Source organism: Somniosus microcephalus, chromosome 12 (assembly GCF_052327205.1).
Source record: "Somniosus microcephalus isolate GS21.2 chromosome 12, FLI_Smic_1.0, whole genome shotgun sequence".
In the NCBI taxonomy this organism is placed as follows: domain Eukaryota; kingdom Metazoa; phylum Chordata; class Chondrichthyes; order Squaliformes; family Somniosidae; genus Somniosus; species Somniosus microcephalus.
The window spans coordinates 25552176-25578325 of record NC_140998.1 but is presented as its reverse complement, the minus strand read 5'-3'; the positions used below and the strand labels follow the sequence as shown (position 1 = coordinate 25578325).

Below are 26150 nucleotides of genomic sequence, written 5' to 3'. Positions count from 1 at the left end.
TACTAATATAGAGCGGAGACCATTCTGAGTTTTCTTCTCCATAGAAAGCTGAGACACACAGGTGGACAATCATAATGCTGAGATATGCAACTTATCTCTTATCCGTGGGGTTTGAGCTGCAGGGGACTCTGATAAAATACACATTACAGCGGTGTTTAAGTTAAAGTGTAAGAAATGGCATCGATCTGGTACATCATCTTCAGCACCTTTCGCTTTACTTGTGGTTTGTATGCGTCCCTATCCCTTTATCAGTATCCGGGGTAACTTGCATTCCTCTTGAAATAGCATTGACAGCAGAAGTATTAATCTGCACTTAGTCCTTTAACTTTTTTTTAACGCAGTAGGAACTTAAAACAAAATGATTTTAATTTGGAATTTTTTTATTGTGTAGAATTGTCCATGGTAGAATGTAAGAAACAGTTCTATCATTAACCCGTAGACTGCCGGCAATTCAGGGAAACATCTTCAATAGGTTTATTACTAGAATATTAATCCTAACCTACTGAATAAACACCAACATCACAAATTTACATAAAAATAAAAATTCAAGCATAAGAACATAAGAAGTAGGAGCAGGAATAGGCCACTTGGCCCCTCGAGCCTGCTCCGCCATTCAATAAGATCATGGCTGATCTTGGGCTCAAAGCCACTTCCCCGCCCGCTCCCCATAACCCTTCACTCCCTTATCTTGCAAAAATCTGTCTATCTCCAACTTCAATGTATTTAATGACCCAGCCTCCACGGCTCTCTGGGGCAGAGAATTCCACAGATTTACGACCCTCCGAGAGAAGAAATTCCTCCTCATTTCAGTTCTAAAAGGGCGATCCTTTATTCTGAAACTGTGCCCCCGAGTTCTAGATTTCCCCATGAGGGGAGACATCCTCTCTGCATCTACCTTGTCGAGCCCCCTCAGTATCTTATATGTTTCAATAAGATCACCTCTCATTCTTCTAAATTCCAATGAGTGTAGGCCCAGCCTGCTCAACCTTTCTTCATAAGTCAACCCCCTCATCTCTGGAATTAACCTAGTGAATCGTCTCTGAACTGCCTCCAATGCAAGTATATCCTTCCTTAAATAAGGAGACCAAAACTGTACGCAGTACTCCAGGTGTGGTCTCACCAATACCCTGTACAGTTGTAGTAGGACTTCCCTGCTTTTATACTCCAACCCCCTTGAAATAAAAGCCAACATTCATTTGCCTTTTTGATTACTTGCTGTATCTGCATGCTAACGTTTTGTGTTTCATGCAAAAGGACCCCCAGGTCCCTCTGAACTGTAGCATTTTGTAATCTCTCTCCATTTAAATAATAATTTGCTTTTTTATTTTTCCTGCCAAAGTGGATAACCTCACATTTTCCCACATTATACTCCATCTGCCAAACGTTTGCCCACTCACTTAGCCTGTCTATATCCCTTTGCAGATTCTTTGAGTCCTCTGCACAACTTGCTTTCCCACCCATCTTTGTATCATCCGCAAACTTGGCTACATTACACTCGGTCCCTTCATCCAAGTCATTAATGTAGATTGTAAATAGTTGAAGCCCCAGCACTGATCCCTGTGGCACCCCATTAGTTACCGTTTGCCAACCGGAAAATGACCCATTTATCCCGACTCTCTGCTTTCTGTTAGTTCGCCAATTCTCTATCTATGCTAATATATTACCCCCCAACTCCGTGAGCTCTTATCTTATGCAGTAACCTTTTATGTGGCATCTTATCGAATGCCTTCTGGAAATCCAAATACACCACATCCACTGGTTCACCTTTGTCCACCCTGCTCGTTACATCCTCAAAGAACTCCAGAAAATTTGTTAAACATGATTTCCCTTTCATAAAACCGTGCTGACTCTGCTTGACTGCATTATGATTTTCCAAATGCCCTGCTACTGCTTCCTTAATGAAGGGCTCCAGCATTTTCCCAACGACAGATGTTAGGCTAACTGGCCTATAGTTTCCTGCTTTCTGTCTCCCTCCTTTCTTAAGTAGAGGTGTTACATTTGCAGTTTTCCAATCCACTGGGATCTCTCCAGAGTCCAGGGAATTTTGGTATATTGCAACCATTGCATCCACTATCTGTACAGCCACTTCTTTTAAGACCCTGGGATGCAGGCCATCTGGTCCAGGGGACTTGTCGTCTTTTAGTCCCATTATTTTACCAAGTACTATTTCCTTAGTGATAGTGATTGTCTTTAGTTCCCCCTTCCCTGCGTCCCCTTGATTATCCATTATTGGGATGTTGTTAGTGTCTTCTACCGTGAAGACAGATACAAAATATTTGTTCAGAGTCTCTGCCATTTCCCCATTCCCCATTATTAATTCCCCAGTCTCATCCTCTAAGGGACCAACGTTTACTTTAGCTACTCTTATATACCTGTAGAAGCTCTTACTATCTGTTTTAATATTTCTTGCCAGTTTATTCTCATAATTCATTAAACACTCTACCTGTGCTCTCTCTTCTTCCTTTTCTCCTCCTATTGTCTCTTCTTCCTTCTTCTCACTCTCTGACCATTATATTCATACATTATCCTACCCATTTAAACCTATTTTTGCTACTTGTTTTGAGCTTAAAATGTGATCTTTTACCTTATGCCTTCCAGCTCCCAGCTGCAGGAGAAACTTTTATTAACAAAGGTTTTTGTCAGTTGAAAATAAGGTCAGAGCGTGCGACATAATAGACCAATGAATAAGGTCAGGGCATGCGGAGTCAGGGGAGAAGTAACAGAATATATAGCTAGCTGGCTGCAAGACAGAAAGCAGAGAGTAGGGGTAAGTGAGAGGGGTAGGAGAGCTGTGGCTCAGTTGGTAGCACACTTGCCTCTGAGTCTGAAGGTTGTGGGTTCAAGTCCCACTCCAGGAACTTGACCACATAAAGCTAGGCTGACACTCCCAGTGCAGTGCTGAGGGAGTGCTGCACTGTTGGAGGTGTCTTCTTTTGGATGAGACGTTAAACCGAGGCCCCGTCTGCTCTCTCAGGTGGATGTAAAAGATCCCATGGCACTATTTCGAAGAAGAGCAGGGGAGTTATCCCTGGTGTCCTGGCCAATATTTATCCCTCAACCAACATAACAAAAACAGATTATCTGGTCATTATCACATTGTGGGAGTTTGCTGTGCGCAAATTGGCTGCCGCGTTTCTCACATTACAATGGTGACTCCACTTCAAAAAGTTCTTCATTGGCTGTAAAGCACTTTGAGACGTCCGGTGGTCGTGAAAGGCGCTATATAAATGCAAGTCTTTCTTCTTTCTAAAGGGTAGCTATTCAGAGTGGCAGAAGGTGAGAGGTGGTGTCCTACAAGGATCAGTGCTGGGACCGCGGTTGTTCACAATTTATATAAACGATTTAGACTTTGGAATCAAAAACACAATTTCTAAATTTGCGGACGACGCCAAATTGGGGAGGGATAGTCATCACTGAGGAGGACTGCAACAAATTACAAGAAGACATTAATAAACTTGCAGAATGGGCATATAATTGGCAAATAAGTGTGAGGCATTACGTTTTGGTAAGAAAAATAAGGAGGTTGCATATTACAGGAAACTTTTTTTTATACGGGACTGACGTGGTGCCTGTTCATCAAAAATTCCGGATAACCGAAAGCTATAGTAAAAGATACGGAGACCTGACAGCTCGGTATAAAGCAACAAACCCTGTTGCTTAGCAACAAGTGCAGAACAATGGCCACAAGTTCCAAGCGTCTCTGTAGCTTAGCAACAGCTGCAGCCACACCCTTGCACAGCAACAGATGGAGGAAGGCAAGAACCTACTCCTGAATTTTGCCGGTTAACCGAGATTTCCGGTTATTTAGGTGCCGGTAAATCGAAAGTTTCCTGTACTTGGAAAATAAGAATCTAAATGGAGTAGAGGAGCGAAAAATTTGGGAGTACAAATACACAAATCACTGAAAGTTGTGACGCAGGTCAATAAGGCCATAACAAAGCAAACCAAGCGCTAGGGTTTATTTCTAGAGGGATAGAATTGAAAAGTAGAGAAGTTATGCTAAACTTGTATCGAACCTTGGTCAGACCACACTTGCAGTACTGTGTACAATTCTGGTCACCATATTATAAAAAGGATAGAGAGGCACTGGAGCGGGTGAAAAAAAGATTTACAAGGATGATACCGGAACTGCGAGGTTATGCCGATCAGGAGGATGAACAGCCTGGGTCTCTTTTCCCTTGAAGGCTGAGGGGTGACCTACTCTTTAAAATTATGAAAGGTTTTGCTAGTGTAGATACAGAGAGAGAGTTTCCACTTGTGGAGAAGAGCAAACCTAGAGACCATCGCTATAAGATAGTCACCAAGAAATCAAAAAGGGAATTCAGAAGAAACTTCTTTACCCAGAGAGTGGTGAGAATGTGGAACTCACTACCACAGGGAGTGGTTGAGGCGAATAGTATAGATGCATTTAAGGGGAGGCTAGGTAAGTATATGAGGCAGAAGGGAATGGAGGGTTATGCTAGTAGAGTTAGATGAGGAAGGATGGGAGGAGACTCGAGTGGAGCATAAACGCCGGCATGGACTAGTTGGGCCGAACGGCCTGTTTCTGTGCTGGATGTTGTATGTAATCCTATGTAGCTTTAAAGGCCACTATTCCAGCCCCTGAACAACACATATTCCGAAGACAGGGAGAGGCACTTCCTAGATATGACTAGGTAAATCGTTGACGTGCCAATCATGTTCAGTGCGCGGACTAGTGACCTCATTCATGGCACTAATAAATGTGGCCTTAAAGATACCAGGGTAGATTTTCTGATACCAGGTGAAGTTTATTCTGAAGTGCTTAGAAACAGATGCAGAGCTCAGCCAATGTGGTGTGCGATCCCTTGGTCACCTCATTTTCACAATTATGCATAGCGCCAGGTGCAGAATTGAATGTGTGCAGAAGGCACATTTAGTGGCGGAAGCAGAAGGATGCAGTGTAGGTGAAATTTAAAGAGATGCAGACAATTAATGATGAAGTGGCGGAATAGGGGGTCAAAATTCTTGCAGCCTTGGGAGAGCCTCACTATCTCAATCCATTTCTAATGTTTGACAAAAGCTGAATGGGGAGAGGGCTAAGAAGTAACAGACAAAACTGAAAGGAAATGCAGTGTGCGGGCATCATCAACAACAACAACTTGCATTTATATAGCGTCTTTAATGCAGTGAAACGTCCCATGGTGCTTCACAAGAGCGTTACCAAATAAAATTTGACACCGAGCCACATAAGGGGATATTAAGAAAGAGGACCAAAAGCTTAGTCAAAGAGGTAGGTTTTTTGGAGCGTCTTAAAGGAGGAAAGAGAGGTAGAGAGGCAGAGAGGTTTATAGAGGGAATTCCAGAGCTTAAGGTCTAGGCAGCTGAAGGCATAGCTGCCAATGGTGGGGTGATTAAAATAGGGGATGGGCAAAAGGCCGGAATTGTTGGCGCGCAGAGATCTCGGAGGGTTGTAGGGCTGGAGGAGGTTATAAAGATAAGGAGGGGTGAGGCCATGCATCAGTCTGCAGGCAAGTGATGGTGCAGCCCAGACCCCAATCAGCTGTTTGATAACTGTGAAGTGGAATTTGTGCTGTGTGAGGTAAGAGTGGAGAGGGTGACCCTATTTGCTGCACCATGCTACCAACCTCATAGTTCAGCATTGCAGCATGCTTGGAAGGAGATGGATGCAGGTTGGAGGCCTCACCTGACTGGTACTGTCACTGGCTGCAGTGCATGTTAGCTGCAGGTGTCCTAGCACCAGGTAGAAGAGCTCTGCATCTGGCTCTCTGCTGGCCAGGACCCTGTGAAGACAGTTTTTCATGGTTGTTGCTAAGCGGGTGCGTCAATGCCTGCAGATATAGTTGGTGATATCTTGGTGGATGTGGGCAGTGAGGTTGTGTTGGGTGACAGGCCTTCTTTCACGCAGCACCATTGAAAGCATGACCGACTGTGATTGGGATGCTCACAGTGCAACAATTAGCCAGGTGTTCACGTCATATTTTTGTTATTGAGTCTGCTGTCGCAGCCTCTCTTGGGAATCGGAGGCTTTGCATGCACTGAACATCTGCCAAAGTGAGGTGTGCCTACCTGCTTATAATTAACTTTAAAAATCATCTTGGAATACATTTTTATTCGGCAGAATTGTGATATTTCTTCAGGCTGTTTTATTATTTAAGTGAAGCTTGCGCTGTTTAAGGTGGGCATTTCCTGCCCCCTGTTTTATCATCTTCCGTAAATGCACAAAGTGGGAAGAGATCCAATATAATTGATCTCTGGCTACTTTTCTGATCAGGTTTGCTTGATTTACATAGGGTGAACCTGATAGGAAAATCTACCCTACTTTATTGAATTTTAATATGACATTTTAGGGAATCTCGGGGATCTTGTTGAGTTGAAGTTCAAAATGTTTCACGTTCAGGTGATTATTTATATATGTGTATGATATGTATTATATATTTTAAAAGTTGAGTGGTCTCAACAGTCCAAAGGTATTGCATCTGTAGGTTGTGCTGTGAGCATAACGTTACAGGACTTCCTGTTAAGTGCAGGGCCACCTAACAAAAATAATAGCAACTCACTTATGGATCAACATGGCAGGGAAAAAAACATTTTTTCAAAAAGAAATGTAAGAAACACAGGAAACCATGAGAGAAACAGCAAACCGCAGAACCTCAGAAACCAATTCAAAAATCAGATACTTAGTGAAATAAAAGGAATCTCCCTTTTTGGCCGTAGCTTCCCCCTTCCTTTCCTCCCTCTTTTCTCCTCCCACCCCTGTCCCTTTTCTCCTCCCATTCCTCTCCCTTTCTCCTCCCATCCCTCTACCCACCTCTCCACTCCCCTCCTCCTTACCCTTCATCTTCTGTCTCTCCTCTCCCTCTTCCCCTCCTCCCCCTTTCCTCCTACCCCCCTCGCTTCCCTTCCCTCTCATTCTTCCTCTTCTTCCCTCCCCTTCTCTTCTTCCCTCTCCTCCTTCCCTCCCTCCCTCTTCTCTCCTGCCCTTTGCTATCTTCATCGACTCCACCCTTCCCTTCCCTCCTTTTCTCGTTGTCATCTAGAATCATATAGAATAATACAGCACAGAAGGAGTCCATTCGGCCCATCAAGTCTGCGCCCACTCTTTTCCCATAGCCCTGCAATTTTTTCTCCTTCAAGTATTTATCCAATTCCCCTCTTATCCTCCACTCACATCCTCTTTTGATTCGTGCTAGGGGGTCATAAATGTAAGATAGTTACTAATAAATCCAATAAGGAATTTAGGAGAAACTTCTTCAGAGAGTGGTTAGAATGTGGAACTTGCTACCACAAGGAGTAGTTGAGGTGAATAGCATAGATGCATTTGAGAGAGAATGCTGATAGGGTTAGATGAAGTAGGGCGGGAGGAGGTTTGTGTAGAGCATAAACACTGGCATGGACCAGATGGGCCAAATGGCCTGTTTCTGTGCTGTACATTCTATGTAATGTTAATTATAAGTAGGTAGGCATTTTGTATGTGAAGTGCAGTTGAATATTGCCATCCAACTGCAGCCTGACCCCATTTCCCAAGGAGTGACAAATACGGTGAACCTACTGGAGCATTTGTCATTCAAACTTACCTAGAAGTATGGCACAAAAGGGGAGAACTGACCAAGTTATGAGTCACGTCCCAAACCCAGGGGAATGCAAGTATATTTTAAAAAATCAACCGTGTATAAATGTTGTACATTTCCTTGGCTTATTCTGGACCAGATAAGTAAACAATGAAAGAACGCTAAAGGGTAATGTTTATTTTTTTTCTCCTTTTTTTATTTGCAGCGCTACATTCAGAATTAGAAAGTTTCGAGAGCGCAAAGATATTCATTCTGTTGTCAACAATAATGACGTGGTCCCTCACCAAACCTGCTGACCCTGTAAGGAAAATTCAAAGTGTTTTGGCTGTTGCCATTTAATCATTAAAGAGTCAAATTGAATGGTAGCTGGCTTTAAGCATGGTACAAAGTTAAGTGTTTATTGAGTTTACATGACACTTAAGATAGAGCTGACATTCAGTCTCAAAACCCAGTGATCATGGGTGGTTTATGAGTTAACCTGTACCTACTGAAGATTTTGTGGATGTACAGAGTGACTGAACAAACCGTGCACAATTACAGGATTTACAGTTTAAAGTGCAAATTATTTCTCAATAAACATAGTGATACCACATTTATTACTCCTGCATTAACATCATCATTGTGCATGAACCTCACTGATGTGCCAAATAACTGCCTGAATCCATGAGGTTAAAGCTTAAAACTAAAGGCTTTTATTAAGTAAGAACATGGCATCAAGTTAACACAGGGCAACTGTTAGATCCATGTGTTAATGGAGACACGGAATGCAGGAGTTGATTTAACAAGTGTTTACTGAACAAAGTCTGGAGGTGAACCAACTACACAAGACGCTACACAGGCTTATATACCCGAGTGGTCACTACTGGCACTACAGTATACAGGGGCTTCAAAAACATAGTTCCTCTTAAAGGTACATACACTACAATTCCTCCCCTTTTAGATAAATAGTACATAACATTTTAAGTAATCATTAAATAACATTTTTACAAGAACAATAATCTACACATTTGCTGAAGTTAATCAATTACAAATTCAGTCTCTCTGGAGGCTTCCTGACTTGGTCCGGATAATGCCTCGGTGGTGTAGTAGGTTTCGGTGGTGTAGTAGGTTCTTTTGGCAAGGTCGATTCGGCTTCAATGCCAGTGTCGGGTTCATCTGGTTCCAGTATCACCGAATTGGAGGTAGATACTATGGGTATCTCTGCTTCATCACTAGGCGTATAGAGTTGTGGTGTAGGTTGTCCTTTTTCGGATGACTCTATGATCTGGTCAGCATGGTGCCTTATTATGCTTTCTCCAATGTCCACGGTATACATCAGCAGCCCTAGTCGTGTGCAAATAGTTCCAGGCTGCCATTTCTCAGTACGGTAGTCCCGGGCCAAAACTGGTTGACCTATCTGGAAGGTTCTAGTTGGCCTTTCATTCATGCTTTGAAATTGCCGGTTCTCTATGTCCCTTCTGACGTTTGGCTTGACCAAATCCAGCCGGCATCTTAGTCTTCTATTGAAAAACATCATGGCGGGGATTTGGTTTGTAACCACATGTGTTGCATTCCTGTACGCAAACAAGAAGTTATCTACCTTATGTTGTAGATTTATGTCTTCATTACCCATGGCCTTTATGGCCTTCTTGAAGGTCTGGACAAACCTTTCAGCCAATCCATTGGTGGCGGGATGGTATGGGGCGGACGTGTAGTGCTTAACCCCATTGTTTTTTAAGAACTTCCTGAATTCTTCGGATACAAATTGCGGTCCATTATCAGAACAGATCTGTTCAGGCAGCCCATTCCTGGCGAATATGGTCCTTAATACTGTGATGGTTTTTCCCGTGGTGGTGGAGGACATCTTTATTACCTCCGGCCACTTGGAGTGTGCATCCACCGCGATTAAGAACATTGAGTCCATAAATGGACCAGCAAAGTCGATATGTACCCTTTGCCATGGAGATGAGGGCCACTTCCATAGATGTAGAGGGGCTTGTGGTGGAGCGTTTTGGACCTTCTGGCATCCTAGGCAGCTCTTGGTCATTTCTTCGATGTCTCCATCAATACCTGGCCACCACACAAATGCTCTGGCTAAGTTCTTCATTTTTACTCCACCCAGATGCCCCTCGTGAAGCTCCTTTAGCACTCTATCCTTGAGTTTGGGTGGAATCACCACTCTGGATCCACACATCAAGGTTCCTCGGCACACTGACAGCTGTTCTCTTCTTTGCGAGAATGCTGGCAACAGTGGTTCGCCATGTGCTGGCCATCCCTTCACCGTTAAATCGTAGACTCGTGAGAGAGTCGGGTCATTTCGGGTTTCCTTTTCAATGGTAGAATTTGTCACCGGTAGACATTCCACTATGGTCGAGTGGAACATCTCCACTGGGTCCACTGTAGGCGCCTCTTCCACCGTTGGCAACGGTAGGCGCGATAACCCGTCAGCATTCCCATGCTGTTTTGTTCCTTTGTATTCTATGTCATATTGGTGTGCCCCTAGGAAAAGGGACCACCTCTGTAGCCTTTGTGCTGTCATAATGGGAATGCCCTTTTTAGGGTTGAATATGGAGACGAGGGGTTGATGGTCAGTCAACAAGGTAAATTTTTGTCCGTGTAGGTAATGGTTGAATTTCTTCACCCCCCACACCAGGCTGAGTGCCTCACTGTCGATCTGGGCATAGTTACGCTCAGCTGAGTTCAATGAGCGTGACGCAAAAGCTATCGGCCGCTCCGAGCCATCAGGGAATCTATGCGATAATACCGCTCCCACGCCGTAAGGGGATGCATCGCACGCCAATCTGATTGGCAGTGATGGGTTGTAATGAGCCAACACTTCCCTGGACGTGATCAAGCCTTTGCATTTATGGAAGGCACGTTTACAGTCTTCGCTCCATTTCCAAACTACTCCCGTTTGTAGCAGTGCATTAAGCGGGTGCAGAACCGTCGACAAGTTTGGTAAAAATTTATGATAGTAATTTACTAATCCCAGGAACGACCTTAATTGTGAGACATTTTCAGGCGCTGGGGCCTTTACGACCGCTTCAATTTTTTCAGGTGACTTATGCAACCCTTCTTCGTTAATGACATGGCCACAATATAATATTTGTTTCTGGAAAAATTCGCACTTGGGGCGATTTGCTCGTAGGCCCCGTTCTCTCAGCCTCGTGAGCACCTGCTCCAAGTTGGCAAGGTGCTCGTTGTCGTTTTCTCCTGTTACAAGGATGTCATCTAGGTAGCATTGAGTCCCCGGAATCCCTTGCAGGACTTGCTCCATAGCTCTTTGCCAGATAGCTGGAGCGGATGCTACTCCGAAAACCAGTCGATTGTACTGGTACAGACCTTTGTGTGTGTTTATCGTGAGATACTTTTTAGAGGCCTCCTCAACCTCCATCTGTAGATATGCCTGTGCTAAGTCAATTTTGGTGAAACGTTTCCCTCTGGATAGTGAGGCGAAAATATCTTCTATCCTCGGAAGAGGATACTGTACCGTGTGAAGAACCGGGTTTACAGTCACCTTGAAGTCCCCACAGATGCAAACTTTTCTCTGTTCTTCAGATTTATCATTATTCAACGTTTTCTTCATGACCGGGACGATGGGTGTTGCCCATTCGCTCCAATCTACCTTGCCTGCTTTTTCCAAATTCTCCAGCTCTGCCTCGACGGCTGGACGAATTGCGTGTGGCACCGGCCTTGCCTTAAAAAACTTGGGAATTGCCGCATCTTCCACTTTTATTGAGGTGGTGGTGCCTTTCAGGGTTCCTAGTTCCTGTTGAAACACTTCTTTGGCGTTAGCCAAGATTTCTTTTACTCGTCCAGGTATGACGTCATCATCATTTTTTTTCTTACTGGTCACCGTCAGTGCCTGAATGGAGTGCCAGTCTAAACGTATCTTTCTGATCCATTCACGTCCCAACAACGGTGGACCACCATCTTGCAGAACGTATAAATACAACTTCTGTATTTCCTTGCCGTTGTATACAACAGGCACCCTTATTTTCCCTCTGGGGTATACTTTCTGCCCCGTATATGTCTTCAAGATAATGGATGTGTCTTTCAAAAGTATATGCGGAAATAGCCGCTCGTAATCCCGTCAACTCATGACGGTCAGAGCTGATCCTGTATCTAGCTCCATTTTGACTGGGGACCCCGCTATCGTGAGGGTAACCCAAATGGTCTGGTAATCTTCTTTGGCAATTACATTATGTAATTTGAGACATCTCTTGTTTCCGGAGTCGCTATCGCGCTTCTGGTCTTCGGAGCTACTGTCCGTCATCATTTGTACCTTTCTGTACTTTTCCTTATTGACCTTTTTACTGTCAGCGGATTTCTTTCCAGATCTGCATACACGTGCAATGTGTCCCATCTTTCCGCATTGCCTGCATGCTTTGTCCTTGAACCAGCAGCCCTTCTGGTCATGGGTGGATCTGCCGCAGCGATAACATCTCTCAAAACCCCGTATCATTTCATGGGTGCCGAAGTCCTGTGGCTTTTGCTGTATCTCTGCAGCTCCTCTTGCTGCTGCTTCGTATGATACAGCCACACTGAAAGCCTTGTCCAGTGTCAAATCTTTCTCAGAAAGTAGTCTTTTCTGTGTTCCTTCGCTTAGGAGACCGCAGACGAATTTGTCTCGTAGAGAATCTGCCAGTCCTGCCCCGAATTGGCAGTGCTTTGACAGCTTTCGTAATTCGGTGAGGTAATCAGCGTTACTTTCATTCTTGTGCTGATTCCTCCTGAAGAATTTGAATCGTTCCGCTATCAGCAGCGGTGTTGGGTTTAAGTGCTCTTGTAAGGTATCAACAATCTCCTTAAAATTCTTGTCCATCGGCTTGGCTGGAGTGATCAAGTTTCGTAACAACCCGTATGTCCTTGCGCCCATCAGATTTAGAAGTACCGATGCCTTTTTATCATCCGCTACTTCATTCGCTGTGCAATATACCTCCACTCTTGCCACATATGTGGTCCAATCTTCTATATCACTATCGAAAGCAGTAATATTGCCAGTCTTCGGCATCTTGAAAATCTAAAATGGCGCTTCCCGCGCTTTTCCTCCGTCCCCGATGGATCAAAATGGCGCCTCCTGCGCTTTTCTTTCTTCCCCGCCGAGTTGAGATGGCGCCTCCCGCCGCTGCCGCTGCTGCCAACGCTGTTCTCCGCGGTTCCTGTTGCGACCTGCAGTTTTTTGCGGTATTTCTATTTTTTTTTTATATATCGCTTCAATAGTTTCTCCGTTACTTGGAGAACCGTTCCCGTCGTGGAGCGGACCCTCTGGGACTTTCCTCTCCCTCTGCTCGGTCCGAACGCCGACCTGCTTTGCAGCACCAGATGCGCCCTGAGTGCTCCACCCTCTCTCTCTCTTTGCTTCTGCTTCCCGACTCGCTGCCCGGCCCCGTTGCAGAGCCACCCGATCGAGCTCTAGCCCGCCGCAGCCCAGGAAGGATCAGTGCACTACCTGCCATCAGCCCATTTAGCTGGGGAAACCACAGACTGGAGACCAAGCCTGGCCCTCGTTTTCGAGTTTCTTCGAGTTATTTATTTATTTATTTATTTATTTTCTTGCTTCTGGCTTCGACCTTCGTCTGAGGAATCGATCCCCTTGAGGTGCTGCCGAATTGCAGGTAAGTTCGTTTCTAACTCGTCGCCACTGTTAGATCCGTGTGTTAATGGAGACACGGGATGCAGGAGTTGATTCAACAAGTGTTTATTGAACAAAGTCTGGAGGTGAACTAACTACACAAGACGCTACACAGGCTTATATACCCGAGTGGTCACTACTGGTACTACAGTATACAGGGGCTTCAAAAACATAGTTCCTCTTAAAGGTACATACACTACAGCAACCATCATTCATCACCGACCCAGCCCTTGGTAGAACATTCCAAAAGAGGGGCGGGGCTAGGGAGGAGCATTAGTGGTTACACCGGTAGAACATTCCAGACATTAACAAGTACAACAACAACAACAATACAAATGCCAGAACACAGAGTTATTTCATCACACTCACCATAGAGTGTATTGACCGAAGCTGCTGACTCAAAACCGGATCCGAAGGTGAGCAAACTCCCCACATGACTTTAAAAATATATAAATTGCTAAAGATAATTGATGCAATGGCATGCCTTTTAGCCTGCAATCTAATCTTTGGGTTCAGATGCTGGTTATAAAGCACGCACGTACGCAAGCATATCTCTTGGAGTCTATGTGGTAACCTGAAACTATTGATTGGATTACACCATTGCCCAGTAAATGAACTGAGCCAGTTTGAGAATCTTTGCTGAGTTAGTTGGCATCACCCAGGTTGGCGATAGGGGTGCTGCATTTGACCTTAGTGCCCCTGAATTAGGTAAAGGAAATCAGGTTCCTGCTACTGATTGCCGTCTCGTGGTGGAAAATGCACTTTTGTTGACACCTAGGTCTAGATTTTCCTGACATGGGCGCAGTTTGGACCTGAATGATGAGAAGAAGGTCTCCGACATATTCAAATGGAAGTGTGCTTGCTGTTTGCACCTAATTTTCTGAATTCAGATCCAGGTGCAGATTTGTAGGGGAGCAGCAAGCACATAATGTGCATTGGTGAAATTTGAAAAACTGGGGACCATTAAAAGGACATGGCAGTATGGGGTGACAAAAATTCTGAAATGCTTGGAAAGGACCAGAAAAACACCTCAACACATTAGGAGCCTTTGCCAAAGCTCAAGGGCGAGAAGAATAAGAAGTAACGGGCAAACGTGAAGGGAAAGGAAACCCAAGGTCATGGCATCAGTCTACAGTCTAGCGATGGTGCAGCCTAGTAACCAACTCCTTGTTTGATGACTGCTGAAGTAGAGATGGTGCTGCATGAGATGGCTGCGCGGAGGGTGGCCCTCTTTGTCACTCCAGGGCACCGTCCCGTAAGGAGGTGAAGACAAGCTTGAAGCCTCAGCCAACAGCTACTATGCTGCATGAAAGCTGCAGGTGTCCGAGCAGCAGATGGCATAGCTCTGCGCATGTTTTTTTTTTGGCCAACGTGGACCCTGTGAAGATAGTTTCCTGCAATTGTTGCAAGGTAGATGCAGCAATGCTGCAGATATGGTTGGCCACATCTTTGCAGGCGCGACCAATGAGGCTATGCTGTATGTCGATCACTGTGACATGCCTTCTTTCATGCAGTGCCACTGAAAGCATGACATACTGTGATTGGGGTTTTTCTGAGGAAGTGTCCAACATTATGGCTAGTTAAGTATTCCTGTATCTTCATGATGCCATCGGGTTTGCTGTCCCAGTCTCCTTTGGGAATCCACCACTTCTCCACTTTTCCAATTGGGTTCACCTCATTTATGCCCATATAAACGAGGCAGAACTGAGTGGAAACCTCCAGACTATGGTGAGGGCAGGATTGGGTTCAGCTGTGATGCCACTCATGGTAGAATAGCTGACCATTCTCACTGGCTGTGCTGAAACATGAAGATTAGGCCCTTGGGCAAGGTAATGGAGGGCTGCTGCACCTGCGGAGGCATGCATGTCACGAGTTGCCGCCTTCAAGAGAAGCGAAATGAGGAGAGAAAAATCATATGAATTCCTTAATTGCTGCTTTGTAGTCTCTCCCTTTGTAGTCTCTCCAGGCACCCATTGTTGTATATATTCTACATAAAACTGAGAAAAGTTAAACCATAAAATAATATATTTTTAAAATTTACTTCTGCTGTTTTAATGTGTTTTATTCACATGAAAATAAAGTTGATTGCTAATTTCCTTTTTGAAGGAGGATCCAGAGACTCCCTTAACAGAAGATGACTATCGTAAAAGAAGGGCTCATCCAAACTTTAAGGACCACCTCAACCTTGAGAAACTGGTTATCAAACTTGGGAAAACTGTATGTAACCACAGAAGATAATTTGAATCTTAGAAAAGTAAATTTTCTGTGTACAGCTGTAATGGCTTGACGTAGTACATCAGTGTAGTCTAAATCCAGTAGTGAATTCAGGAGAAACTTCTTTACCCAAAGAGTGGTTAGAATGTGGAACGCACTACCACAGGGCGTGGTTGAGGTGAATAACATCGATGTATTTAAGGGGAAGCTAGATAAGCACATGGAGGAGAAAGGAATAGAAGGATATGTTGATAGATGAAGGTGGGCGGAAGGAGGTTCGTGTAGAGCATAAACAGCGGCATAGACCAGTTGGGACAAATGGCCTGTTTCCGTGCTGTAGGTCTACTGTATATACTGTACTGTATGTAAGGTCTATTTTATCTTACTGTTTTGGGTGTTGAGTCCTAAATTTGGGATGAATTTCTAAGACTATAAATATCCTATTTCATTATATGTATCAAGCCATGAGTGACCAAAACAAGTTCCATTTCAACTAACTCAATTTTTAATCTGCTTTGAGAAATGTTATTTTCAGAGGATGTAAGGAGGAAGCGTCCAACGTTATGGTATTAAAGGTTACGGAGCCAAGGCAGGTAAATGGAGTTGAGATACAGATCAGCCATGATCTAATTAAATGGCGGAACAGGCTCGAGGGGCTGAATGGCCTACTCCTGTTCCTATGTACTCCTACATATTTACTGTAGACAGTAAGAACATCAAGTGAAGAAATGAATCTTTGCAGACTGATCATGTAAAGATAATTTAATGAAAACAATATAATTTTTTCTGGGGTGGGGGTGGGCGGTACTGTAGGGCAAGGTCCGTGCCTGGGATTTCTCCACCTGGTTAATTATTGATCTCAGCAATCCTGGTGAGGTGCCAAGCGAAGGCCAGACACTTCCCTGCAGGAGAGAGAAATTAGAGGGAGAGTACATAGGTGCTGATGGTAGTGTGGGAATGGCGGATGGATGAGGAGGGAAGAATGCATGTTGACGCAAGTGTGAGGACAGAGTCTGGCTACTAATGATCATTTTATTTGTGAAGAAAATATTTTGCATCTCTTTTTTATTTTAGAAGAAGCGCAGGTTTTCTACATACGTTATTGCTTCTGGGCTTGTTTATGGAATGGACGAAAGTATATTTCACTACCTTTTCAAGGTAAAGAATATGGGAAGATTATATTTTTCACCATGACAGTCTTGAGTGCACACAATCCATACCTCGATCCACAGCACCTGTTCTTTTCTGTACGGTAATATATTCCGAAAGTTATCACCAGGAGTTTGTTGTTTTACTTTATTGAAAAGAAGCATCAAATTTGCAGGGCTATGGGCAAAGAGCAGGGGGAGTGGGGACTAATTGAATAGCTCTTTCAAAGAGCCGGCACAGGCACGATGGGTCGACTGGCCTCCTTCTGTGCTGAAAGATTGTATGATTCTAACTGCTGTCTTCATTAGTTGTTCCTTCTGATGCTTTGCCAAAAGTGTTTTGTAACTTCCGTGAACCCTCCTTTCCGCCAGTCTTCTTTTCTGATGTTGCAGTTGCAGTTGTTCACTTTTGTTGTACCGACTGACCTCATCACAGGGAATTTTCTCGGGGGTTCTCCCGATCAGATCGGCGAAATGAGGGTTTCCTGGCGCACCTCTTTTACTCTTTTCCGTGTTGGCGATGAACCGTCTCGTGGGCCTCAACCCTTCACTGTGGCTTCTCTATTTTAGAAAAGAAACACAGCATTACCGTACCTGTGTTAATTTGGAGATGGGCAAGTGCGCTACTAGAGATCGCAACCTCATTCCTTTCACCACATCCCCTTTCGAGTCTCTTCCTCTTAGTCTCTCTTTTATTCCCTTAATTGCTGCTTTTATTGGATCGTCCCTGCTCAGCAACCATATTGAAACTCAACCTATTTTACTGTGTACCAGGACTGCATTATCTGTGACTACGTAGTTCCACACCTCTGTTACACTAGGTGTGTCAAAAGTGGATGTTGCCTTGGTCCGCTAGTACTGATGTCCTTATGTGTGATTGTTGTGTTTAATGCAGTGGTATGATTCTCATGGGGTTTATACAGTATCCCAGTATATGCAATTCTAACCTCATGTGACTGTTTCTTTCTGTGTTCAGGAGGCCTGGCTTGGGCTGAATCCAGCAACATCATGCTTTGGAGATGGAAAAAATGTTGTTCCAACCATTCATGTCAATGACTTAGCTTCGTAAGTATAGAACAAAAGAAAGCAGGAGAACTTAACTATCAAGACAAAGACATCAGCAGTAGCAGTCCTTGCTTAACTTATCAGGAAGTACAGCTTAGTAAACTGTCCCAAGTACAAAATTCTGTTAAGTTCAGCAATGTAATTCTGCAGTTACCAAACCATACTGTATTAATTTAACCTCCATCACAATTAAGGACAGTCTTGCATCCCTGTTGGCGCTTGACCAGTCTTTCAGGCTCATAGGATCTCTATGGGACTGGCTGTGGCTTCTATGCTCTCCTCAACCTGAGGTGAAAGCAGTGCCTTATATGGGCAATTTCTTCAAAGATGTGATTAAACAATAAGGATATATTCCTCATGTGGCAGTAATTGAGGTTAGGCCAGTTTACTGCATGACTTGCTTGTACTTTCCCTTTGGTTTAATTCCATCATATAGTACACACAAGCTCTGCTTGAAATGGAAGAGAAGCCTATGAGGAGTACGTTTTTTCCTTGTCAATTTTCTCTCCTTTTCTGCAGAATGTATCGACTCCTTGCTGGGCAACAGATACATGAGTACTGGATGGCTTCCTGTGTTTTGTCCAAGTGCTGTTATTCAGTGTGAACCCTGACAGTGAGTTTTGTCATGCCTCCTTTCATCACTCCTCTCTCGGATACACTGCCCTCCCAAATCCCTACCCCAATCCTTCATTACTCTTCGACCTTCCTACTCTCCTGCCGCCGTCCCAGGCTTCACTCCCTCTTAGATAAGCCCACAGCTTCCCTCTGTGCCTCTCTTGGCATCCTACGAAGGGCCCATCGAGGCACTCGTCGCTGCCGCCTTACGAGCAGCAATCGCAACTGTCCCATCCTACTCTCTCGCCGACCTTCCTGCCCAGCACGCCCCCTGGGGGCAGATCTTGCCAATCTCCTCCCCATCCAACTCATCCCCCACCCCCCAGCGCTGACCCTGTGGATGCTGGCAGTGGGGCAGCCATCACCGACCCTCTCCGCATCTCCCTCCAGAATGTCTGTTCACTTGCGAACAAGGCCCTTGCCATCCATGAGCTTATCGTGGATGACTGCATCAATATCATGGCCCTGACAGAAACTTGGTTGAGGGGTGATGACATCTTACCCTTAAATGAAGCCTCCCCACCTGGCTATACCTTCCACCACTTGCCCTGCTCAGACCGCCGTGGTGGTGGTGTGGCTCTCATCACCAAATCACACCTTGGTCTGTCCCCCTATTCCTCTGGCAGTTTCTCCTCCTTTGAGCATCTCACCTTATTCCACCCCTCTCACCTCTCATTTAAAATTCTTGTTCTCTACCGCCCACTCAAGTACCATAAAAATGTTATTACTGAGATATCTTCACTGTTCTCCTCCCTCAGCCTCTGCACCGAACGATTTCTCATCCTCGGTGATTTCAACCTCCATCTCAATTCATCATGCTCTCTCTCCTCTGAGTTCACTAGCCTCCTATCCTCCCTTAATCTCTCCCTCCATGTAAACTCCCCAACCCATATTCACGGCCACCCCCACGACCTTGCCATCTCTCGTGGCCTCACTATTCCCATCGTGTCAATTGCAGATAAGGCCATCTCTGACCATTTCCTTGTATCGCTCTCCACCCACATCCCCCTTCCACCCACCCCCACATCCCCCAACCCTACTTCCTTCTGTGTCCGCCCCTGGAAAAAACTCACTCCCAACTCTCTTGCAACTGCACTTATGAAATCCCAACTGTCCAGCCTCTGGCCCTCCATTCACCATGACATTTCTGCAGCTACCGATCTGCTCAACCACACCCTCACCACTATCTTTGATGCCCTAGTCCCTACTAAAACAATTACCCTCTCTCACCCTGGCCGTACCCCTTATATGGCTCTCATCTTCACTCCCTTAAGTCCAAGGGATGCAGACTTGAATGGATATGGCGGACAACTGGTTTAGCCATTCACCGCCAGATCTGGCTGGACCACATAAAGCATTGTCGGGCCCTGCTCTCGTCTGCCAAAACTGCTCACTATTCCAGAATCATTCTGGAATGCAAAGATAAACCCCGGCTCCTATTCTCTACTGCTAACCGTCTTCTTAAACCCCTCTCCCCTGTCTCCTCCACCCTCACCCCTGATAACAAATGTGAGGAGCTCATGGTCTTCTTTGTCTCTAAGATTGAGACCATCCGTTCAGCTGCCTCTGCCACTTCCCTTCCTTCCCCTAGCCCACCGGGCCAAACTTCCTCTAAGGTTCCCCCCTGCCCCAGCCCTGAACTCACATCTTTCTCCAGTTTCTCTCCGCTCTCCCTTCATGACCTCTCTGCGCTCATCTTGTCCATGAGATCCACCTCCTGCTCCCTCGACTATTCCCACCAAACTGCGGACCACCCAACTTCCTTTTCTGGCTCCCATGTTAGCTGACATTGTGAACGGTTCTCTCTCTCCTCAGGTACTGTCCCCCTCTCCCTCAAATCTGCCATCATCACCCCTCCTCAAAAAAACAAACCTTGATCCCTCCGCCCTTGCAAACTACCACCCCATCTCCAACCTCCCTTTCCTCTCCAAAGTCCTTGAACGTGTTGTTGCCTCCCAAATCCGTGCCCATCTTTCCCGCAATTCCATGTTTGAATCCCTCCAATCAGGTTTCCGCCCTTGCCACAGTACCGAAACGGCTCTCCTCAAAGTAACAAATGACATCCTTTGTGACTGTGACAAAGGTAAGCTATCCCTCCTCGTCCTTCTTGACTTGTCTGCAGCCTTTGACACGGTTGACCACTCCATCCTTCTCCAACGCCTCTCCACCATCGTCCAGCTGGGTGGGACCGCACTCACCTGGATCCATTCTTATCTATCTAATCGTAGCCAGAGAATCACCTGCAACGGCTTCTCTTCCCGCTCCCGCGTCGTTACCTCTGGTGTCCCCCAAGGATCTATCCTTGGCCCCTTCCTATTTCTCATCTACATGTTGCCCCTTGGCGACATCATCCGAGAACACAGCATCAGTTTCCACATGTACGTGGACGACACCCAACTCTACCTCACTACTACTTTTCTCATCCCCTCCACGGTGTCTAAATTGTCAGACTGCTTGTCCGACATATAGTTCTGGATGAGCAAAAATTTTCTCCAATAAAATATTGCGAAAACCGAAGCCATTTTTTTCAGTCCCCGCCACAAACTCCGTTCCCTAGCCACTGACTCCATCCCTCTCCCTAACATCTGTCTGAGGCTGAACCACACTGTTCGCAACCTTGGTGTCATATTTGACCCTGAATGAGCTTCCAACCACATATCCGCAGCATAACAAAGACCGCCTACTTCCACCGCCGTAACATCGCCCGTCTCCGCTCTTGCCTCAGCTCATCTGCTGCTGAAACCCTCATTCATGCCTTTGTTACCTCTAGACTTGACTATTCCAACGCACTCCTGGCTGGCCTCCCACATTCCACCCTATGTAAATTTGAGGTCATCCAAAACTCAGCTGCCCGTGTCCTAACTCGCACCAAATCCCGTTCACCCATCACCCCTGTGCTCGCTGACCTACATTGGCTCCTGCTTAAGCAGCGCCTCGATTTCAAAATTCCCATCCTTGTTTTCAAATCCCTCCATGGCCTCACCCCTCCCTATCTCTGTAATCTCCTTCAGCCCCACAACCCCTCCCCGAGATATCTGCGCTCCTCTAATTCTGCCCTCTTGTGGATCCCTGGTTATAATCGCTCAACCATTGGTGGCCATGCCTTCTGTTGCCAGGCCCTAAGCTCTGGAATTCCCTGCCTAAACCTGTCTGCCTCGCTACCTCTCTTTCCTCCTTTAAGATGCTCCTTAAAACCAACCTCTTTGACCAAGGTTTTGGTCACCTGCCCTAATTTATCCTTCTGTGGATTGGTATCAAATTTTTTGTCTTAAAATACTCCTGTGCAGCGCCTTGGGATGTTTTACTACGTTAAAGGCGCTATATAAATACAAGTTATTGTTGTTGTTGATATTGGATCACAACAACGTCACAGCCCAGCCTGACCTTGTCGTTGCCAAGGTCTGGACACAATGGGGATGAAACTGGGCTTAGGCGGTATCGCAAAACGGGTGGTATCATATCGGCCTCCCGTTACACTTCCCGCTCGATATTCAGTTCCATTTTCTTCAATAGAACTGAATCTCAAGCGGGGCGTATAACAGGCAGCCAATGCGATGACGTCCGTTATCGCACTCGTCCAAGGTGAATTTCTACCCTATACTTCCAGCAGAACTCGCTGGACAATGATGAGGAAGGGGACCCTGGTCAATTTTGCCCTCGTTAACTCAGGTGCTGATGCCAACTGCGACGCCCCTACCATTGCCCAAAGCTGAGATGAGCTAACTGTGCTCACACACAAGTTATTGAACCTGGGATCTTCCTGGCTTGAATGACTCAGGTACTTATTGGATAAAGTTGCTGAGCCATCAGGAGAGCCTGAGAGAATACTTTTCTGTTCAAATGACTTCATTGTGTTCGGGGGGGTGGGGGGGAAAGATACCAGTTGTAAAAATATCAATTGACATTTTTTTAAAGAACGTCAAATATCTTCCCCAAGCCTGTTTCTCTCTCTACAGATGCTGCCTGACCTGCTGAGTGTTTCCAGCATTTTCTGTTTTTATTTCAGATTTCCAGCATCCGCAGTATTTTGCTTTTGCATCTTGTTGGGTTTCCTTGTCTTCTATTGTTTCAGTGACACCAGTGTTTGGGTCTCTACTGCGCCATGAACAGTTGTTGTTAGAACTAAAAAAATAAAGTATACAGGAAGTTAAACGGAAATGTACTTTTTTTTTTAATCCGCAGTTTTAAGCTTAGCTTTACCACAATTCAGTGATGTCATTAACAGAGAGGACCCCTTTGTGCTTCAGAAAGTTCTATTGATTGCAATGTCAAGCCAATAAGGTGTTTTGCCAAATCGAATCCCAATCTGGTCCGAAATCATAGCTCCCATTGTAATCAGTGGAGCTGCTCTGGGACACTCTTATTCAGTTTTGGCAAAAATGAGATAACTTACCTTTTACAACGCTTCGTTAATCAATGTTTTGATTCATTGGGCAGGATTTTCATTGAGCCCATGGAGGCGGGATTGGAGGCGTGTGGGGGGTTAAAATCCTGAAATCGGTGGGGGCTGGCACGAACCCATCCCATCCCCAACCCGCCTCCATGTCAGTTTCAAAGGAGGCGGGTACCCGACCCGCGCTGGGACCCGCCTCCCCGAGGCGGGAAGGGGATTAGTGCCAATTAACTGCCTGTTAACAGGTAGTTAACAGGCAGTTTTTAGCCTAATCCCTATTTTCATTCTTGAAGTGTGGGATTCCCGACGGCTCCAAACCACGCCAAGTTAGCGAGGCGGGCCGTCGGGCTGAAGGGCTTGGAGGGGTCGAGATGTCCGGTGTTCAGGTGAGTGATGGATGCCTGAGTGCAGAGGTAAGTGTGTTTGGTGTGTTTAAAGTGTTTAAAGAAGTTTTACTTACCTTTACAGCCTTCCTTCCTTCAGATCTCGGGAGTCCCTCATCTCACCGGCACAGAAAGCAGAATGGCCGCGATCTGTCAAAAGTTGCAGCATTCAGCTTTCTGTTCCGGAGAGATCTCTAAATCATCCTGAGAGGAAGGAATTGGAGTACAGATTGTCAGTGTTTGACAGCTTCAAACAGCTGTCGAACGCTGATATTTCATCTGTCAAAAGGTCTTGACAGATGAAATATCAATCTGTGACGTCACCTGTTGCCGGGTGGGTGGGCTCAACAAGGTCAATCAAGTCAAAATCGAGTGGGTTGGCTACAACTCGATGGAAGCGGGACTACAACCCCGAAAGTTGTAGTCCTGCCTCCTACCCGCCTCCTCAATGAAAATCCAGCCCAATATTGTGTTTACTGAAAAGTTCTTATCATGGCATTGCGTTGTGGTCAATTAATATGTAAAGCTGACAATTAAAAAATAATAAAGTACATTTTTCCCTTGATTTCCTTTACACTTCCTTTGCAATTTATTTTATTAGTTCCAAAGATAACTGTGCAGACCTTGATAGAGATCCAAACTCCAGAGTCACGGTAAGAAAACTGCAATCTGGTACTTGCTTGTCAATCTGAGGCAGACTCCCGCTGGTTTAAATAGCAACAAGAGAGGCGGGAAGAAAATAAGCATTTTAAAACAAGCATAAGTGTTGCAAGGGGTGATTCCTCACTCCCAGTGGGGAGCTGTGCTCAATGGGAATGCAGGTCAGAGAATAGGGATACTGTAGGAGTCTCTGCACTCCTAACAAAGAATCTATAACTTACTGGAAGTTAACAAACTGAATTTATTGTCTAAGAACTTTACAAAACAAGAAACTACAGGAGAAGCTCAGAACAGGTCTTTTCTCTTTCAATCCACACGAGGACTGGCTGGCCCCGCCCTCTACCTCTGACGTCATGACGTCATCGCGTTTTCCGCCAAAAGGGACGTCACGTGACCCACGTGATGACGTCATCGCGTCAGATCGCGATGTTGTCGATCTAGCTCTGTTTAACCAGAGCCAACTTGAAAGGTAATAACATTGGTTACAGACAATTAATGCTAGAGGTAATAACATTGGTTACAGACAATTATGTAAGTCACTGTAAGAGTCTCTTAGTGGTTTTGCCACATACGCCCCCCAGAATTGTCTTTAACGAAAAGAGTCAATCGCTGAGGAGGTCGGACAAATCTGTTGGACCGACTCCGAAATTCCCGGAAGCACCGATCACCATCGCGGCCACGGGGGAAGTACCGGGACCGGCGTGCTTGACTCGCGGCGGCCTATTCGACGGTCTGGTAACGAAACTGCACAGTGAGCAGCAGCAGCGGGCCTTCGGGCCGAAACGGGTGTGGTAGTAGCAGAAACCGGTCGTCGGAGGCGCCTTTGTCGGAGCCGGGGCTGGGCTCTTCGTGGCGGGGCGTTGCGCGAGAGCGCAGTATTGTTGCCGGACCGCGTAAATCTTATCCGCCTCTTCGGCGAGCGCGACGCAGTCTGCGGTTTCTGCTCGGGCGAGGGACGCCTGTACTTGCTCAGGAAGTTGAATAAGGAACAGTTCACGAAACAGAAAGCACTGGGGCTCGGACCCCAGGAGAGTCAGCATATGACTCATCATTTCCGAGGGTTTGGAGTCTCCTAACCCTGGTAGAGCCAGTAAACGGCGAGCGCGCTCCGCTTTGGTGAGCCCAAATACCTGCAGCAATCGTGTCTTGATGGCGACATACTTGTCAGCAGTCGGAGGACTCTCCAGCAGGCTGATGATTCTCGACGCCGTCGAGCTCTCGAGGGCGGAGACCACGTGGAGATATCTGGTCTGATCCTGAACGATGTTGCGGAGCTCAAATTGCGCCTCGGCTTGCACAAACCAAGAGGCTGCCTGTTGTTCCCAGAATTGGGGGAGCTTCAAGGCCACTGCATTGGCCTCCATCACTGGCCTGTGTTCGGCGTTCACCGCGAAAAACGATCGCGAGGAATCGGGGTCACCACTGTAGGAGTCTCTGCACTCCTAACAAAGAATCTATAACTTACTGGAAGTTAACAAACTGAATTTATTGTCTAAGAACTTTACAAAACAAGAAACTACAGGAGAAGCTCAAAACAGGTCTTTTCTCTTTCAATCCACACGAGGATTGTCTGGCCCCGCCCTCTACCTCTGACGTCATGACGTCATCACATTTCCCGCTGAAGGGGACGTCACATGACCAAAAGGTGACGTCATCGCGTCAGATCGCGATGTTGTCGATCTAGCTCTGTTTAACCAGAGCCAACTTGAAAGGTAATAACATTGGTTACAGACAATTAATGTTAGAGGTAATAACATTGGTTACAGACAATTACGTAAGTCACTGTAAGAGTCTCTTAGTGGTTTTGCCACAATACAATTGTTGTGTTGTAGCTGTACAGCATCTCCCTCTTGCAACCCTTAGTTTAGATTTGCTGAAATATCACATTCATTTGAATTGATTGCTTTCTGTTTATTAAATTGTCTGAAATTTCCAAGCAGGATGAAAGTGAAGGACAGTGTGTGTGTGGGCTGTTCCCAGCACTGGTGGACCAGTGAATTTAGGGGTTTGTGTTGTTTAAAAGGAGTGACATTTTTTTGGCCTTATCTTGCAGAGTGTTGCAAAATGTAGCGGAACGTAAACCAAAATCGTACTACATTCTTGCACTGGATGACTCAAAGCACACGCTGAAAGAGATAGTCAAGGTAAACACTTAGATATCAGGCTGGTTTTTTTTGATAGTGCCATTTAACCTTATAAAATATATATACAGGAAACTCTTTTTTATCCGGCACCGACGAGACCGGCGCGGTGCCGGTTTATAAAAAATTCCGGATTACAGAGAGGTATAGTAAAAGGTACGAGAGCTTCGTACACGGCCACAGATCCAGGCGTCCCTGTTGCATAGCAACAGGTGCAGGAACCCCAGCTACAGACCAAGCGTCCCTGTTGCATAGCAACAGGTGCAGGAACCCTGGCCACAGATCCAGGTGTCCCTGTTGTATAGCAACAGGTGCAGGAACACCGGCCACAGATCCAGGTGTCCCTGTTGCATAGCAACAGGTGCAG

General features: G+C 45.7%; 1 protein-coding gene across 2 annotated transcripts in view; it reads left to right on the top strand.

Moving 5' to 3' along the window:
* ak7b (adenylate kinase 7b) overlaps positions 1 to 26150 on the top strand; it is a 62841-nt gene that overhangs the window by 13367 nt on the left and 23324 nt on the right. For both annotated transcript variants that reach the window (XM_086002669.1, XM_086002668.1), the window contains exons 4-8: positions 7756 to 7850; positions 15271 to 15381; positions 16453 to 16536; positions 17503 to 17591; positions 25696 to 25786. In XM_086002669.1, the coding sequence (XP_085858795.1) occupies positions 7756 to 7850; positions 15271 to 15381; positions 16453 to 16536; positions 17503 to 17591; positions 25696 to 25786 (470 nt within the window). The remainder of the gene's footprint in view (positions 1 to 7755; positions 7851 to 15270; positions 15382 to 16452; positions 16537 to 17502; positions 17592 to 25695; positions 25787 to 26150) is intronic.